The following is a 19183-nucleotide window of genomic DNA, read 5'->3' on the forward strand; positions in this document are numbered from 1 at the left end:
CCACTCTTGCCCCTTAACTCTAACCCTCTCTCCCCCACATCCTGTTCATCTTGTCAACCATTTCTCAGTGCTGTTTTGTGTGCTGGATAACGTAAATGTTCTCACCATATTTTAATATCTAATGTTAATGTGCACTCTGGTCTATGACTCAATAATTGTTGCATGTATGTTTAATGTTCACTGTGGATGATGAGCATCTCAGACACTTTCTGGGTGGCAGCAGTCTACCTCAGGGCCTCCTTGCTAAGAAGGCTTATGACTGAAGGACAGCAGGTGGACTGGACCGCTCTCATGACCTGATGCAGTGTCCATTAGAAATGATGGGATAACTCCCATTGACTTCAGTGGGCATTGCATTGGGTCTGCAGTACAGGCTTGAGGCCTAGTCTGGTTTTTAGGTGTAGGAATCGTGTAGGAATCTGATGCAAAGTGCGTGGGAGGAGGTGGATGATAGGCTGTTCACAGAAACACCGTGGAGGCCCAGTGGTGACTGAATAAGCCCAGCTTCTGATCTTATGTGTTTCTGCACGCAGCACTGCTCACCCGGTCATTCGTTCATCCTCATCTCTCTCTGTCTCTCTCAGTGGCTTTCTCACACATCCTCACCTGCTGTGTATTATGACTATTAGGCCTAAGTTGGCATGCTCCTTTAATTTATTTCTGTTTAAGAAGTCAGCCCACCTCTGTTCTCTCACAGGTTCTACTCACATTCTTACTCCCACCAAATTTCTCATGGACCTGAGGCACCCCGACTTCAGGGACTCCACTAGGGTATCTTTTGAGGATCAGGCTCCAGCAATGGAGTGAGAGCCAAAGAAACAAAGTAAAAGCAGCTTACTAAAGAAAAGAAACTCTTCCACTCTGAAGGGTTTTCTTTGATTCTTCCGTTATTATGTCCTTTGATATTATTTTTTTCCTTTTTATTCTGTTTTTGGTTCTTTGATGAGAAAATGCTTGCGGTTCTTACTACCAATTTGAAAATGTGTCCAGTGCTGCCTCCATTAACCCTCTGTCATGAAACTTTTGGGCAAAACTTGTCAGCGTCCTCATGCCATTAGTTACCCATTATGTAGTCATAGAGATGCAGGGGGAAACGGTTTGGTGATTTCAACCTGACTGGAGAGCTGCTTGCCTTTAAAGGCATCTGAGTGGGAAAAGAGCCTGAGATGGTGATTCGAAGGCCTGAAAAGCATATATATATGGATTTGATGCTTTATGTTGGGTCTAGAGAGCATAAGTGTGGATTTGCAGCATGAGAGGAGCAAATTGTAGCTAGAACAAGAATGTCCCTGATTTGAGCTCCATGTAAAGCAAGGTCATGGGTTATGATGAACCTGGATTTCCCTGTGACAGGGTCTGTACAACCTTGTGCTAATGTGCAACACTGCTGTCCAGTAGTATAGTGTTCACTACCCTAAGTGAAATAAATGTTCCCAGTTCTCTTTCCCTGTCCACTTTGCAAGAAGATGTTGGGATATTAAAAGTCACCTAAAATGGTGTTTCCCTTAAGAAACTTTCTCAGTGGTCTGCCATCCGGATTGTTTGGCTGGGGGGAGGGAGGGAGGTAACAGAGTATCAAGGGAATAAAGTAAAAGGAAGCAGTGTTAAAACATCAGCTATGTTAGAAACATGGAGTTTAAGTCAATGGAAAAACTCTTATTGACTTGACTAGGGCCAGGACTTCACCCAAGAGAACTGTGGCTTTGTTGTGTTTAAGCATCCATAAGGAAATAAAGGCAGTATATGTAAAGGGCTTGAGTCCTAAGGCCAATAATGATGTTTAGTGGAGTTCTGAGTCTCAGTCCGTAGGGATGAGGATGGGGTTTGTTCAGAAGGATCTGAGGATAAACTGGGAATGGACAAAAGTAGTAAAAAAGGTAAAAAGCCAGTTGGCCCCAGGTGTAAGTCAATGGAGGTAAGTGGCACTCCATCAGGATGGATCCAACTCATTTTGTAATGGGGATATAGTCAAAACTCTCTCTTTGATGCCCAGAAATGCTCCCAGTGCCTTGTTTGCATTGCATCAGCTTTTGAAAGGTCATGAGATATGAGAGCCACATTGATGCAGATGGGGCTGGATGTTTGCAATTCCTGTTTCTCGTCAGCAAGTCCCTCCTGTCAACTTCCATCACCAAAACGCTCGTGTGGTTGGCACTGCCTGTGTGCTGCAGTGAAGAGGAGCTGCGCCTCTGCCTTCCCTGCCTGTCACTCTGTCTAACGCATGCTAGGGATTGTCAGGAGGATTATCACGGGGACTGGCAGGTGCTCTTCACTTTTGTGCAGACAGGATGTTATGGCAGCTACTTTCATAGTTTTAACACAGATCTATGGGCCACACAGACCGTAAATCTCTTCAACCAGTGCTCCGATGCTAACCAAAGCAACCTATGAATGATAGTTAGAAACAAAAACTATTTTATTGCAACAGAGAGAAATGAATTAGAGAGTGTAACAGAGAATGGATGTGTGGCATGACTAAATATATTTTGGGCCAAAACCATCTATAATGACAGCAACACTTCTGCTTGCCTGGGCCGCTTACAAGCATTGCCCAGTGTGCACTTAAGATGACAAATTAGCTCAACCTTCCAGTTTTGTCACACACCCAGTCCCTGTGTAGGGCACAGTGAGTCAGGAAACATGAAAGAGATGCTGTCAGCAGAGCCAAGATCTCTACCCCATGCAGCACACAACCAACTTTGCTCTTGGGTCTTGATCTCTGCTTCCACCTGGACACAACCTAGAAAAGCACTGGTTAAAAGCGACTAGATCCTTCCAGCTCATCTGTAGCATCATCATGGAAGCTTATCCTCAGGTCAGGACTCCTGATTGCAGGCAAGGACACAGAGTTTAGTGCAAGATACATTGTAATGCTTTTAGGAGACTGAGTGTAAGATGGATCCTTCAGTAAACAAATTTCCCAAGGCAATAAGAGCTCAGGCTCAGACTGCATCATCGGAGATTCTCAGCCAAAGGCATTTATCCTAACAATACTTTCCACACCTCCATTAATTGCCAATAACTTTACAAGCCAAGAGAAGCTGCTGCAGATCCTATGTGGGGTTCAGTAAGTCTTTCTAGCCTTCTTCATCAATTTCCCCAATGGACATACTTGGGGATGACACAATGGTCATACTTGCCTTTTTGTGAAGCGCCTCGTTATCTTTGGGAATAGACTGAGCATGTCACCACTGTTGCAATATTTCCTTTTTCTCCTAATGCAATTGGAGACTTGCGATTACATGACTCAATTTGTTGTTAAAGTAGATTTTGGGTATCCTGGTTAAAGAGAAAAGCAACGTGATACCCGAAGGGCTCCAGAAAAAAAGAAGGCAAATAAAAAAAAAATCTGATATATATTGATCTGTATAAATCTTATGATGATGTTATACAGCTCTCTCAAGGAGCTGGCGAGCATCATAGCCCAGCCTCTGGCACAGCTCTTTAAGAGCTCCTGGTGCCCTGGTGAAGTGCCCGAAGATTGGAAGAAGGCCAATGTGGTGCCTATCTTCAAAGAAGGGAGGAAAATGGATCCAGCAAACTACAGGCCCATCAGCCTGACTTCTATCCCAGGGAAGGTCTTAGAAAAGTTTATTAAAGAGGCCATCCTTAATGGACTGGCCGATGCCAGCATCCTGAGGGATAGCCAACACGGGTTTGTTGTGGGTAGGTCGTGCTTGACCAATCTCATTTCCTTCTACAACCAGGTGACCTGTCACCTGGGCAAGGGAGAAAAGATTGATGTCATATACCTTGACTTCAAAAAAGCCTTCGATCTAGTATCCCATGATCACCTCTTGGTGAAACTAGCCAATTGTGCCTTGGGTCCACCATGATCCGCTGGCTGGGAAATTGGCTCCGTGGTTGGACCCAGAGAGTGGTAATAGACGGAAATCAATCATCATGGTGTCCTGTTACCAGTGGGGTCCCCCAACACTCTGTCCTTGGACCCATACTGTTCAACATCTTTATTAATGATGTGGACATTGGAGTCAGAAGCGGACTGGCCAAGTTCGCCGATGATACCTAACTTTGGGGTAAAGCATCCACACCTGAAGACAGGAGGGTGATCCAGGCAGACCTGGACAGGCTCAGCAAATGGGCAGACGAGAACCTCATGGTGTTTAACACTGAAAAATGCAAGGTTCTCCACCTGGGGAGGAAAAACCTGCAGCATCCTTATAGGCTCGGCAGTGCTACACTGGCCAGCACTATGGATGAAAGGGACTTGGGGGTCATGATTAACCACAAGATGAACATGAGCCTGCAATGCAATGTTGCGGCTAGTAAAGCGACCAAAACGCTGGCTTGCATCCATAGATGCTTCTCGAGCAAATCCCAGCTGGAGTACTGCATCCAGTTTTGGGCTCCACAATTCAAAAAGGATGTGGAGAAGCTTGAGAGAGTCCAGAGGAGAGCCACGCGCATCATCAGAGGTCAGGAAAACAGACCTTACAACGACAGGCTGAGAGCCATGGGGCTCTTTAGTCTGGAAAAGCGCAGGCTCGGGGGTGATCTGATGGCCACCTATAAGTTTATAAGGGGTGTTCACCAGGACCTGGGGGAACGTTTGTTCACCAGAGCGCCCCAAGGGATGACGAGGTCGAACGGTCACAAACTCCTGCAAGACCGTTTCAAGCTGAACATAAAGAAGAATTTCTTTACTGTCCGAGCCCCCAAGGTCTGGAACAGCCTGCCAGCGGAGGTGGTTCAAGCACCTACATTGAACACCTTCAAGAGTAAATTGGATGCTTATCTTGCTGGGATCCTATGACCCCAGCTGACTTCCTGCCCTTTGGGGGGGGTGGACTTGATGATCTTCTGAGGTCCCTTCCATCCCTAATGTCTATGAAATCTATTAAATGAATATAGCTTACCTTGATTTTCAAATGTTTTGGCATAGCAATGCTGCAATATTGCAGGCAGGTGTCTTGGGAACCCTCAGTCTTTCAAGGCATTTTGTAGCAGATAATTTTCTTAAGAGCCATGCAACAAAGGTGAGAGTGGGGCTTGCCAGCTGCTCCGGTCATGGAGAGTTTCCACATCTTGCCAGTTGAATTTCTCTCCAAAAAGAGCAGCTCAGCCTGCCTAAACTGGCTGGCACACGAGTGAAAACCAAGGCAAGCCTGAAATGTGGTTTCCTTCCATTGATTGCTCTATCCCTGGTGGCTCACGAGCAGGAGAGCAAGGAGCCTGGGGAGAAAAGGGAAGATGAGTCCTTAACTTCATCGGCTCCAGAAGAAAACATTCCCTCTGGTGTTGATCTGTTGTGTGCGGCTGAGTTTTCCTCAGACTGCCTCTCTCTGCTGTGTTATACTAGCTGTCCATGTCAGAAGGAGCAGGATTAAATGGAGTGAAAGGACTATGTTTATTCCCCACTCTCTCCCTTATAGTCTTTATGTAGCAACATATCATCTACAAGGGAACTTCTTTGTGCTATGCAGAGAACATAAGAGTGCAAGGAAGTTTTGTGTTCACGAGCCGCAGTTGGCGAGGTGCACCCCTGGATTAGGGTGAGCAGAACCACTGTGCATCTGCTCCCTCTCCCTTATGCTATAATTACTCAGCCAGGGAGAAAGCGTTGTAGAGAGAGCACCCATGCTTAGTCCGAACAAGGAGGCACCTACACCCAAAGTAAGAGGAAGCACTTTGCATTAACACAGTCATTGGCTCAATACAGTAGGCTCCTTCCTTCCCCATAACTGATGTGATGGTGAGGGTGGGGACTGGGTATCTTTGGGGGAAAGGGAGCTAGCTGCTAGGCCAAAGTTTAGGTGATGGCTGGACTCAACCACGGATATAAGTTTAATGAACCTCAGCCTAATCCTTATGTCCCCCCTCATCAGGACAAAAAAAAAGATAAAACAGGGCAAGGTGAGCAGTCCCAGCTCTGAAGACGCCCCAGCCAACAACACATAGTGATATGAGGCTCAGGATTCCTTTATTTACAAGAAAGGAGAGTGTAAAGAGCTTTAGTGTCGTGTATGTTATGCAAGGGAAATCCAGTGCCCAAGCACCAGAGCCAGCCCTAGATCTTATAAGGTCCCCATTATAATGAATCCTGAGTAGTTTCTGCATCTGCATGAGGAAGGGATTGGAAGCTGATGAACAATTTGGGGTTGGGCTTTCTTTGTAAACAGTGTAAGAGGGAGAACAAAGGCTTAATTGGGATGCCACTTACACCAGGGTAAATCAGGAATAACTCTGTTGAAGCCAATGGACTTCAATTGATGTGAAATCAGCATGAGTGAAATCAGAATCCAGCCCCCAGCCCCAAGCAAACCCAGGTGGGAAATCTTGTTTCTCTGTAAGAGCACTGGGATGTGATCCTGACATCTTTGCAGGAGAACAAAGCAAGTGAACAGAGTGCAGTGGTGTATACTGTGCATGTAATGACTGGGTGGGCCTAGGTTGTATCTGGCATATCAAGGTGTTTAATTTATACACATGCTCTGGAGGCATTTTGTGGGGGGGGGTAGTGCAGCTCTGCAATCCATAGTAATTAAAAGCTCCTGGAGCATCATGTGTATCAACGTCCCGTACTGAAAAATGGTTGTGGGGTGCTTTGAACTAAAGCTCGTCAAAGGCTGACACACATGACGCTGGAGTCTGCTGGAACATGGTAATTTCCACGCTCCAGTAGACTCAATGAATTGAGTCTGCACCAATGCTCTGAAATTGCAGTGCGTAGGAGCAGGCTCCCTGCACTTGTATAGCAGCCCTAAGTGCAGCACTATGGCAAGCAGCTGTGGGTTTAGGTATATAAGAGGGGCAGATCTGATGTGTCAGAAAGGCTGGTTAAATTTTTCTAAGAAGGGGCCCTAGGTCCAGGCCAGCTCTATAATAGCAAAACACAGCTCTTGTTGTCAGCAGTTAGTCAGGCCACATAAGAACATAAGCAGTGTCATACTGGGTCAGACCAATGGTCCACCTAGCCAGCATCCTATCTTCTACAGAGGCAGCAGTGAATGCTTTAGAGGGAGAGCATATGATAGGGTAAATAGGGAGTGATATATCCACTGTCTCTGGCATCTCCCACTATTGGTTTAGAAATGTCAGAGGATACATCCCAACTTTCTTCTTGATAGCTATTAACAGATCTATCATCCTTGAATTTCTCTAGTTCTTTTCTGAACCTGGCTATGCTTTCTACTTTTATACCTTCCTGTGGCCATGAGTTCTATAAGTGAACTACATGCTGCATAAAAAAAAGAACTTAAGAACTTTCTCCTGTTAGTTTTAGACCTGTTTCCTGTTGATCTCAGTGGGTGCTCTCTAGATCTGGGATTCTGGGACTTAGCCTCCCAGGATACAATCACGGTGCAAGGCTGGGGTGGTAGGATGCTGCTCCCCATCCCAGGGGAAACATGGGGCACTGCAGAGCCACCACTCTATTGTGCTGCCATGGCAGGAAATCCTAGCATTTATTTTCATGTGGGAGGCGGTTTTAGAGAAAACAACATGTGGGGGCAGAAGCTGAAAACAGGTAGGGATGAGGTACACCAGAGGCAAGCCAGAGAAATGGTACATCTGAAAACTAGGGACTTTTCCACTGGCACCACTGAGGTAGGATTTAGGACCGCCATCTCAGTTACACCTGTACAAGAGTGAGATGTTCCACAGAAGTTGTGGAGTTGCAATAGATTCCCACATGTGGGAAGGAGCGAAGTCCAGCCTGGTTTCCCTGTGAAACTGTTTTAAGCCAGGCATCCCCGTGCACTTTATTGAAAAACATACTAGAATGTGGCAGTGCAGTAACAAGAGTGTTCAAATAACCTAGACCACATGCAAGGTATGGGTAAGCATATAGCTGGAGATTTGACACGCTGACTGGTAAAGCAAGACTGAGCTGCGTGGAAAGCTGGGAAAGGTGCCCGTTGTGAAAGTTTTGGTTGTGAAAGAACTTACCTAAGTTCCCTGCATCCTTTCCCCACTTTTCTTCTTCTCTAGCCTGTTCCAGCATCTCCCATCATAGCAGCCAAAGTGTGAGTGGCCCGACCGATAGCCTCCTTCATCCAAGGATGCTGTTTGCTCCAGGCAGAAGAAACCAGGCTCCTCTTATGTCTCACAGTCACACCAATACTTTTATTCCCACACAGCCTGTAGAGACTTAGGCACAGCTCACAGCTGAAGGTTTTGTCTGTCAACAGATTTTTAAGTCTGGCTTGCAGCTACCTTCCGTCCCCCTCCACACCTCTTCTCCATGCCTCAAGGAATGCACATTTTCAAGCACCGACGCCGTTTCATTTGATTCTTCTTTCCCACCCAAGATGGTGGCGGTGTGGGGGAGGGAGCCTTTCTTTGAAGGCTGCCTCTGCATGAGCAGCCCTCGTGCTCCACACACCATGCTCGCCGCTCCACAGTCAGCACCGTTTTGTTGACTCAAAGTCCATGATCCCACCACACGTCCCATGCATCATTCTGTTGCTGCACCTCGCTGTGCTAACAGGCCTCCATACATTTCTTTTTTGCTTTTCTCCTTTTTATGCAGTAGAAATGCTCTTAATTCCATAGGCTTAACATTTTGCAAGCATTTCAGTAATGTGCCGTGCTACCTATTGAAGGTAAGACTACAACCAGCAGAGACGGACTCGTCGCCTCTCCCAGGCAGTCACTGTCACTAAGGGAGGGCGGGCAGATGCACTAGTGTGGGGTTGCCTTCCGAGGGGTCACGCGTGCCTGTCACACGCAACGTCTCGTGTTCTCTCTCCTTTCTCTCCCTGGCTTCAAGAGAGGTAGTGCCTACAGGGTATGCTGTATGGCCAAAGCAATCCAGCTGTGTCTGCCGTTTCCCATCAAAACCCTGTGCCAACTATAGACACGAAAAGCCAGAGCCAGCCCTTCTGCTGAACGTGGGGGCTCAGGCTTCAAGCCATAGGCTTGTTTCACAAACAAGTGGACTTGGTATCTGTAGAGCTGTGTACCACTCTTCTGTGATGGCAGACTCTACTGTGCTCTGGCTAGCCATCCAAAAGCCCCTGAAGGGAACCACTTCCCTCCTAAGCAACAGTACCTACCTTAAATCCATCCCTGCCGAATGCCTTGTGCTGCCTCAACCATCGCTGTGGCAGGGAGCCTCGGCCACCCAAGACCCCCCATATTCAGTAGCATATAGGCATGACTGTAGAGCAAAAGCCACCAAACTGGCCTTTCAGACTTCTAACTTTCTCTTCTTCCTTCCTTCCGCCTCCCACAGGGTCCACTCACATCCTCACTCCACAGAAACTGCTGGACACGCTGAAGAAACTGAATAAAACAGATGAAGAAAGCAGCAGTTAAAAAACAAAACAAAGCAAACGAAACAATGATGAAAATCAACTTCCCAGCTCATGGCTGCCCTCCCGTTAGCTGTCCCATTAAACGTTACTTTGCTGAACCATGGGTCCATCTCCCACCCCAAGCCAAGCTTTCTCTCCTGTTCTTGTGTTGAAAAACCTCCCCCTAGTCCCTCCCCGCCTTCACCCCTCATTTTAACCACAGGGAGGGAATAAAAAGTATGCATTGTGTTAAAAAGAAAAATATATTCTATATATAGCTATTAAAAAAACCCACCAAAACAAACTCATTTTCAAGTAACCCATTTACCCATTGCTAGAGAAAATTTTTTTCCAAATGTTTTTTTTCCCCCCCTTCCTTCTGTATGGATGGATGGATGCGCCTGAATTATTTATGGCTATGTGATCTTGTACCTAACCCAGATGTAAACCTGAATGCGCCGTGTGGGAATTTGCTCAAGTTTGAAATTGGTAGAGTTCTTCTTTTGTTGCTGCTGTCAGTGTTTTTCCTTGGTTTTCCTTTGGGGCGGGGAGGGGGAGGTTCTTGAATGTGTAGTTTTTTGTGTTCGTGGAGGAATATGTTAAATTGAGGGTCACCCGTGATTCCTGTCCTCGGCTCCTCTGGGGCTTACCCTCTGGACAGATGTTGAGGTGGGCACACATCTGGGCAAATCAGTCGTGTGAGTGCTGAAGAGTTGGCCTCTGGCTTTGAATGTCTAGATGGGGCTTCTGGGAGCAGCCAATCAGGACTTTATCCGCTGGAATGTTGCGTTAGATTTGCAATAACCAATCAGCTCATTGGCTTATCTGGTCTGGTGTCCCGACTGACAGTGACCAATAGCTGATGCTAATCAAAGGAAGGCGAAAAAAACCTCATGGTGCATTTGACTAATGTGCCGGAGGAGGGAAAGGGCAAGGAAGAATATCTTAGCTTCTTTCAGGGATTGTGCTGCTGTGAACAGGCATTAGTTTTTAATGAAAAATATGATCCTAGACATAATTCACAGAGAGAAAGGAGGCACATTTAAAAGTGGGGCCCCTTAGCATAATAACTGCCACAGAAAAGGCCAGAACTGTCCAGGCTTGCTGGTGCCTCAGTTTCCTTGCAATGGAGGGCTGCAAGCTCCATGCCCTTTCTACCAACACTTTAACCCCTTTCCTTTCTGACTTCAGTTTGGCGTATTCCTTAAAGACAATTAAAACACTGGATATTTTGTTTTGAAATGTGTGGGGTCAAAAAGTCTCTCTTTGCTTGCAAAAAATAAATGAATAAAGAAACAAACCAAGGCCATTTATATCTCAGTATTGAACGTACTTTAAAAAAAAAAAAAGAATAATAATAAAAAAAGGCCGTTGTCTTGGTTTCGTCTTGAGGTCCCCTCTGCAGTCCTGCACTGACCCACGTAGCACGCCTCTGCCATTTGTTTTTGCTGTTGTCGTCCAGTAGTGAAATGTTGATGACTGTGGAAGTCGCCAAAACCCCCTCTGGCCCTCCTAAGTCTCTCCAGCCTGTCCCTCTCTCACAGCGGACTGTGTGTATATTAATTAATGTGTCTTGTGATGTTCTTACAAGCTTGGTGTATAGTGGTTTAACAAGACCTTTTTATTTTTAAATTCTTCCTCCTTTCTTTCTAGCCCTGCCTCCTGCGTTAGATGCACTGCAATATTTTTGGGTCTTTTTTTGAAGGCATTGAACCCATCCCTACCTCCCATTAAGCCTTCTCTCCCTTGGCTCATTGATGTTTAGGTTTCTTCTTCTCATCTCCCCTTTGTTCCTTGCCCATAAAGTTAAATATATATTTTTAGGGCAAAGGCTGTATACATTTGCACTGATATTTATTGGTTCCCCTCCTGTTCCTTTTGAGTTTCTTTTTTTCTCTTAATTAGCAATGCAAATGCTTCAGGATCTTATATGTTGGACATATTTTCTTTTTTCTGTTACAGTTATTTATATAAAAATAATTTATCAAAATGGAAAATTAAAAAAAAAACTAGTCTGTCTTGGAACTCGTTTACCTTGAAATTATTGGAATCTAAATGTTTGAAAGTGTTGAAGCACAAACATGTATCATCTCTGTATATCTGTTCTTATGTACTAAAGCACTTGAGTCAATAAATAAATGCGCTCCCATACATGGTGCAAAAGGCTGTCTAGGATGTTGTGCGTTTTGACTGGCTGGAAAGGAAAGGGGGCTTGGAGAGATCATCACAATCAATGATAGGGCTGGTTACAATGGGATGAAGGAGAATTGCAGACTTCTGATAATTTTTCCCTTTGTTGGACTGACAGTTCATTTTCTCAGTTTCCATCCATAAGCTGCTGGCCAAAAAAGGGGGTCAAATAATTCATGAATGTCTTCAATCCATTCCCCTCTTCTGACCCCCCTTCATTTTTCTGGAAACTTTTCAAGGAGATAAAAGATTATACACATTTCAAGCAATTCTAGCTGAGTTTTCTGGCTAGAAGCACAGGTGGGCTTCAGGGAGGTGAGAGTACCGGCCCATCAGGGCTGGCACAGAACCCCCTTGTAATGCATTGGTAATAACACCCAGTTTGTGGGCCATGCCTCCTGCAGGAGCATTTTACTGGTCTACAAGAACATATATGCTCTGAAGTGCCGCCCATGTAGACACAGCTATACCAACAGAGTTTAGCACTGGTACAAAAAACCCCCATCCTCACAAATACATTGCCTGATGCTGTTACTGTAGCAGGATCAGCTAAGAGCCTTCCCTAAATGCAGAATCCAGACCAATATTTGGAGAGACTCCATGTGATGTTGCCATGACTGGGTTTGTCATTCTGGACCTGACCTGGACCACCACAGGCTATGGTAGCTTTGCTCCTGACTCCAGTGGACATGGTTCTGTGGTCTCTGCTATGAGGTCCTCTTATTTCCCTAGCCACAGAGAGACAGTGAGTGCAAAGCTGATTTCCTTACCTTAATTCCCTTAGGAAATCAAAGCTGATTTCCTGCCTCTCTGTTGTTACACATTAGCTGCTTTGTTACTGTTGGGTAGCTGCCTACACTGGTTTGTTTTCATTTATATAACAAAAATTAGAAAGTTTGCAAAGCAGCATACTGATATTTATGATGAGATGCCAAGGGTGGAAAAGCAGAGGGCATATAGATGTGACTGTGTCTACTTAGCCATCCCAGACCCTATGCAGGATGCCAGTTAGATGGAGGAGATCCTACCTGAACGGCACAAACTCGCAAGCCTTGACAGCATTTCTTCATCCACACGCCACGAGGGGGCACCCCACACCACCTTCCTGCACCGCGAGTATATGCCATTTCAACCTTACTACTGCTGGCGGGAAAGATGGCATAAACAAAAGAGCCAGATTTAAAAGAGAAGTATGTGGCAGTTCTCTATTCCTCTCCCTTGCTTTCCATACCAGTCCTCCTTTTACAGAGAGACAAACAATGCCAGTTGGCTTGCTAGCTTAGGATCACAAACAAGACCAAAAGGGACTTGCTTAAGTTGTCTGATACAAGCTCTGGAAATCCTGCTGCCGGTACAATAAGGATGAAGAGTTTTGGCCACCTGATTGCAAACGAGGCACCTGTACCCATTAGACAAAGTTGTGGGAGCAGCCGTGACCCCCCTTAAGCAGAGGAGACTATTCGATGTGGTGGGATTAGCAGAGCCAAGTGAAGGTCTCAGCCCATCTGCCCCATCCGTCCTGAGATGGAGCGTTGCCACAGCTCTTGGCTCCTACTATACACCATGCTGACTGTTGCGTATCTGCAGGCTCCTAGCAACTGCAGACTCCACGTGGCCTAATATTTTCTCCCCTTTTCCTTGTTTTAATGGGCTTAGATGAATACACCACGTTTCATTTTGGAAGGGTATTGAGCTGGAGGGTTGGACATATGGAAACACCTGAAGCAGTTCTTTTTATCCCTGAAGTGCCCAAGAACGCGTGTACCACAGGTTTGTCTAGCCTTGCACTTTCTGTTTAGGAGATGCCAGCCTCGCAAGGTTGCCTAGACTCCAAACACAGTCACCAGGTGAAAAGTGAAGCCTTTGGGGCTTTTGGTGTGGAAAGCAAAACTGAAGCTACAACTTGGGAGAAAGGCTGTGTGGCTTAACGGGACACTAGTTAGGTAGTGGTCTTTGTTTCAAAGTGCCTAACAAGATCTTGAGAAGTACCTTGGTATCAACATAGTAATACCTAGAAGACCCTGAAAGTCAGGATGTGCCTCTGACCTGTTGTGTGATCCTGAACAAGTGATTTTCCCTTTCTCACCCACTCATGATCTGATTCTTTGGAGGAGGGGCTGCTTCTTACTATGTATATGTACAGCACCTAGCCACATTCAGTCTTCATTTTAGTTGGGATCTTCAGGCCCTACCCAAACACAAATACTGATTAGGCTGGATGGTGATGTTTCCTGAAACACGAGAGACTTGCTTTTACAAAACAAACAACACAATTTATTTCATTAAAAAATAGGCAATCATTTCATTACAAAATACTGTCCAAATGACTCTCCTAGATTATTACAAAATGAGAGATGCAGAAAACGTAATCTTCTGCTAGATTATTACAAAATGAGAGATGCAGAAAACGTAATTTCTGGTTATTGCATTTCAATAGAATTAAGTATCCACACACGTGCACACACTAATTTCTTGCACTCTCCCAGTGAGGCTGAGTTAATCACAGTTTCCTGGTTTCAATAGCTCAAGCTGCTCTTGGCCATAGTACAGCTTGCTTTGCAATAAGAAAACAAGCACATGTGCAAAATTTAAAGCTGCTCTAAGCGGGTGCAACTCCTGCAGAGTTGATGATGTTGCACCCTTAAATACTGGGCCCGAATTTGGCCCACCCAATGGAAGCTGCTTCTAGCAAAGTCTTAACTCACACAGATCAACTTTGCTCTGAGCAGGCCTTTCCCATTAAACAGGAACTGCTGTTTGCTAAAGCGGATGTACCGAAAGGGGCCTCTCTCTCCCTCCCTGACAACATACCGGTTTGTTGTCAGTGGGTTCCAGTGACGATGGACGGAGCTATGCAAGCATGCACACGCATGCACACCCTTATAAGAGGTTAATCTTAAGAGATGATGTCAAAGTATCCCTAACTCAAGGGAGGTCTGCTCTTTATCTTGATTTGAAGACCATCTCTATTAAGCAACCCTGTTTTTTCAATGTTTTTTGAAACAGGCTTCACTGTTGATGATGTGATGGATCAACCATACTTCCTCTTACCCCGTGATTCAGTCTGTGGTGGGACAACTTCTTCAGAGTCCCCACAAGTTCCCTAAAACGAGCAGGACCTCCTGATTTGCCTTCTGCGTTAAAAACAGTCACCACTGGGTTTATTAAATATTAAAAAACAATGTTTTAAACTGGACAGTCGGGGTAAGACCTATGTATAAAGAAAGTCACACAGATTGGGTCACTTTCAGGTGCCCCTTTCCTCAAGATACCATTGGGCATCCTGATAGGCATCCAAAAATCACCATTTGCTTTGAAAATCTTGTCTGCATACAAACCTGCATTGGTTTCACTCAGGATGCGATTTTAAACCCATGCAACAACACTAACACAGGTATGCATATGTATGTAAGAGAGAGAGAGAGAGCGAGCATTCTTAATTGGTATAAAGCTGGCTGAGAGCAGATTAGCTCATGTTCGTTATATCTTGATATCAGACAGATTTAAATCACTATAAAGTGTCCACATGAGGGTTTAGTTGAACTGGTGTTCAATCACATCAGTGCAACGTCTATGTGTAGACCAGCATGACTAGCTGACTCTCTTGCAAACCTTCCAACGCCAGTTTATTGTATGCTGGTTTCATTTTTGGCTCACGAACTCAGGACAATTTTCAAAGACGATTCTACATTTCACTTCCTCTCTGAATGGGAAACCAGAGTCCAAGTTGTACTTGCAGCCTCCATTCTCTCCTGGATTCTCCTAGGGCTTATGTGGCACATGGGGCTGTCCAGCTCAAGTGTTTAAAGTAATGGCCAGATGCTCTCTGAGCTGCTGCTTTAGAAGCAACAGTTAAGTACCGTGTTCAGTGGTTGAGTGTGAGTGACCTTTTCACAAAACGCCTGCCGCTGCTGCAATAAGGAAAGGATCTTGCTAGAATGGAAGCTTTCAGAGTTCAGTCTGGGAACCGGATCCATTTTAAACAGCATAAAGCACTTCACAGTGCTGGGCAGGGAGCAATCCTGGGATGTAGCTTCACGCAGAGAATCCCACCTCCTTTGATCCATGCTAACCTACCCTCTGGCAAGAGGAACGCAGCCTCAACAGTGCCTGACCCCTTCTGCAAAGCCCCATCAGCTCCGTAAGCTGCTGGGTTATGCTGATACTGCACAACCTCAGAAACAAAGGCGCTTGCCCCAGCTCCCCGGGGTGGCTGTGTGACTTTCTGACTACTCATCTAACAAGCCCCAGCATATACGCTGTATTGGCACAGACAAACACCATTATAAGTTAGAGAGGAGTTTGCTTAATGCACCTTCTGATGCATTTAAACACATGCACATTCGGATCAGTTTAACAAACAAAACAATAAATTATATATAAAATGTCAAGTGCCCTAAGGACTATTTTGAGAAATATATAAACACACATACACATCCAAGGCCAGAGAAAGAAAGCAAGTTGACCTCACCAGCTACCAAATGAGAAATACTGACAATATCAACATACCGAGTGGAGTATCTTTAAAGGAATCAATTCAGCTTGATAAAAGTCAAGCCTTAAAACTAACTGGACAGGAAAGCACATGTGATTTTACAAGGAGGAAACATTCAACTTGGCCTCTGATTTATAGGAGGGTTAATTATTAAAAGACAGAACGGGAATTTAAAAACCTAGATCACAATCCTGAAAATGAGACCTGGGTAGATATATAGCTTAGACTCCTATATCTCTATAAAAGCACCCTGACTGTAGTATAAGTGGTTAAAAATTCTTGTTTGAAACTTTTTTTTTTAAGTGCTTTTCTTCAAAAATGATTGGCTGTTAAGTTTTTCTTAAAATGTTGACTTCTTAAAAATAGCTTTTGGTTCTCAGTGATTTTTCAGTTGTTTAGTAATTAATCACCTTTCTCTCTCTTTTCTCCCCTTGCCTTTTTCAAAATGCAAAAATAAAGGAGGGGGATTATTAAAAACTGGAGGGGAAAAAAGATTTTGGGTTCCTTCACCTGCCAATGGGCTTGAAAAAAAATAAGGTTTTCACCAAAAATATAAAAAAAGTGATTTTTTTCCTAGTACCTCTTCATGGTTGTTTTTGACCGCTTCAATAAATAGGGCTCCGTGCCCATACCTTTTGAGTGCAAGATTGGTTACCTTTGTCACTCTGAAATGTTTGTGAAAGTAAAAACCAAATGCCAATGAAAACCATGTTAAAACACACAAAACATCCATGGAGCATTATAAACTGCCCAAGCCACTGGCTGAGCACACTGGACTTCCGCTGAGTTCAAGAAGGCAGAACGATGGTGACCTTCCAGAGTCAGGCATCGGGAACAGAAAATGCAACCGACCCGCCACGTTTCCTCCTCCCCTCCAAAACACCAGGTGAGAGTGAAAGCATTTTAAAAACTGCTACAAATTATTTTGATTGCATGCTCATTCATTTAAGCCTCTTTCCGCTACCTGATCCTTTCCCAGCGGTGCGCTGCACATCCTAAGGCACTCAAACAGTTAACGGGCATGCAACTGCATCTTTGGAAAGTGTTAAACAAGGCTGGATTAACCCCCGGTCTAATGAGGATGGTGCCTAGGGGGTTAGACTGACAGGAGCGTCCTACATTTTTTCCCTTCATCGCACAAGTTGTAAATTGCACTGGGGGCTATGGGAGGGGAGGGGGCGAGTGGCGGGGGAACGGTCTGGATATTTGGGTGGGAAAGGGGAGAGGGGACAAAGAGGAGAAACAAACCATGATACCGAATCCCCAGCTAGGCTGAGTTCTGGATAACAAAGCTCTTTCAGTTTTCACCTCACCTCCATTCCAACCTTTAATATAAAAAATATTAATGGATATATATATGTGGACCTCTAAGACATCACAAGCACTTTCCAAGGTAAAATTTGCTGCAAACAGGCCTTCAGCCCTTATTGCAATGGGGCCTGCACAAAATAACACCTGCTCTAGGAAAAGCTCAGCTTGTAAACAGGGTTTGGACCACCTGGGCTGCTCTCAGCAGCCCTGTCACATGCTGTATATTGGGATATCTTGACGTGGAAGTGGGCAGATTGAGCAACATGATGGGTTAAGGCCTAGGTGGGAAGGATGCAGGGGCTCATGGGTGGGATCTCACAGTGCAATGAGAAAGTCATGGTCTAATACCAGTATCGAAGCTGGGCAATGAGGAGAAGCCCCCTTCTTAAGGAGGGTAGGTGGTAAAATGTTACAGAAAATAGGGGGTTCTCTCGAGACAAAACCGGGGAGTTCTAAAGTGCAGGTCTTAGCCCCTTGGGAAGCTGGGAAGGCTCCTAGTTTAGTACCCAAGGAGTGTCACCACTTGCCTTCATCTCAAATAATCCTTCAAAAAAAATCCACAGAAACTAAAAGTTACTGACCAAGTACAGAGGACCTGGACTGAACCCTAGCTGCCCCTTCAGTGCAATGGGCACCCCCTCTGCCACCCTGGAGCCTCCTGCAGCCCAGAGCGATCAGAAGGTTGGTAATTAAGGCAGCTGTAATATGGGAGAATGGTTTCAGAGATGGGAAGAGATGACTGTGTAGACAGGGCTTCAGACACAGCTCCTGGCGATCCAGCAAGGAGGCTCCAAGCACGGGGTCCTCAGGAAGTGAAGTGGAGGGCCCTCCCCCCACACACCCAATGCCATAATGGGGCATTGGAAGCTGAAGAAGAGGCATGTTATTCTTTGGCAAATCAGTTCCCAAGACAGTTCTCGGGGGCTCATCTCCAGATGTTTTACCAGGCCTGGTCTGCTGTCTCAGGCTGCTTCCTCCACGTGCCAAGGAAGCCAACTCCCAGGTCCCGTCAGAAAAGGCAGGATCCCCTCAGGCCCTTGGCCTTGCTCAGTTCAGAGGTCAGTGACCTGCTCATCTGCTTGGTGGTGAGCTTCACACTCTTGGCAGCCTCCACAGCTTTGTTCAAAGACCAGTTGAGGTCCTCAAGGTCGTCAAGATCAAGTGTCAAGGAGCGGTGGTGCCTATGGGCCTGCTGCCAGTCAGTCCAGGGCTTCAGCTCTGGCACCCTGTACCCACTGGGGTAATGGAGAGGAAGGCCAGCCGGGGTGGGGACTGAGGTAGATGCTGCTGGAGAACAGTAGCTGGAAAAAGCAAAGACAAAACATGGTGTTTCCAGGCTGGCACATTGTAGAGATGTGTATTTTCTTATGCATCAGCCTGGGCAGCACGTCCTGATGTTTCAGCCACTCTGACCTATTCCTAGTAACTCTATCCCTGTACAGGGCATGGGAGGTTTGGCAAAGCTGCTGGCAGGCACCTGCCAGACTGAATCCCTGGTGCTGCATGCCTGTGCGCTAACACTGAGACACACATTCATGACCATGGGACTCTCACAGCCTCTTCTGCCAAAGGAAGGGCAAAATCTCCATTCATTACTAAGGCACCAGAAGCTGGGGAAGAAAGTTAGTCTTGTGGTTAAGGCAGTGGACTAGGATTCAGATTCAACACCTGCCTTTGACCCAGGCTCCCTGTGTGACTTTGGGGAAGTTGCTGCGTTTCTCACTTTCTGTTTATATCTTTTCTCCCTTTCTCTTCTGGGTCCTGTCTATGTAGACTTTTGCTTCTTGAAGCTGGGGCTCTTTTGTCCATGCATTTGTACAGTGCCTGACACACTGAGACCCTGACCTCCATGGGGTCTTCTAGATGCTATAGGAGTACAAATAATTAGAATGTTCCTTTTGTTGCTTTGCAGGAGATATCTGCATGCTTC

General features: G+C 45.6%; 2 protein-coding genes across 7 annotated transcripts in view; one reads left to right on the forward strand and one right to left on the reverse strand.

The window, feature by feature from the left end:
• STXBP1 (syntaxin binding protein 1) overlaps positions 1-11423 on the forward strand; it is a 69705-nt gene extending 58282 nt beyond the window's left edge. For 2 of the 4 annotated variants that reach the window (XM_019540619.1, XM_019540620.1), the window contains exons 19-20: positions 698-823; positions 9197-9282. In XM_019540619.1, coding sequence (XP_019396164.1) covers positions 698-807 — 110 coding nt within the window. In that variant the 3' untranslated portion in view covers positions 808-823; positions 9197-9282. Of the gene's footprint in view, positions 1-697; positions 824-9196 lie in introns of all 4 variants that reach the window. The other 2 variants (XM_019540621.1, XM_019540622.1) reach the window with 1 other exon arrangement.
• Positions 11424-13698: 2275 nt separating this feature from the next.
• AKNA (AT-hook transcription factor) overlaps positions 13699-19183 on the reverse strand; it is a 55051-nt gene continuing 49566 nt past the window's right edge. For all 3 annotated transcript variants that reach the window (XM_019540625.1, XM_019540626.1, XM_019540623.1), the window contains exon 22: positions 13699-18554. In XM_019540625.1, the coding sequence (XP_019396170.1) occupies positions 18263-18554 (292 nt within the window). In that variant the 3' untranslated portion in view covers positions 13699-18262. The remainder of the gene's footprint in view (positions 18555-19183) is intronic.

Source organism: Crocodylus porosus, unplaced genomic scaffold, assembly GCF_001723895.1.
Source record: "Crocodylus porosus isolate Cpor-Errol unplaced genomic scaffold, CroPor_comp1, whole genome shotgun sequence".
Classification (NCBI taxonomy): domain Eukaryota; kingdom Metazoa; phylum Chordata; order Crocodylia; family Crocodylidae; genus Crocodylus; species Crocodylus porosus.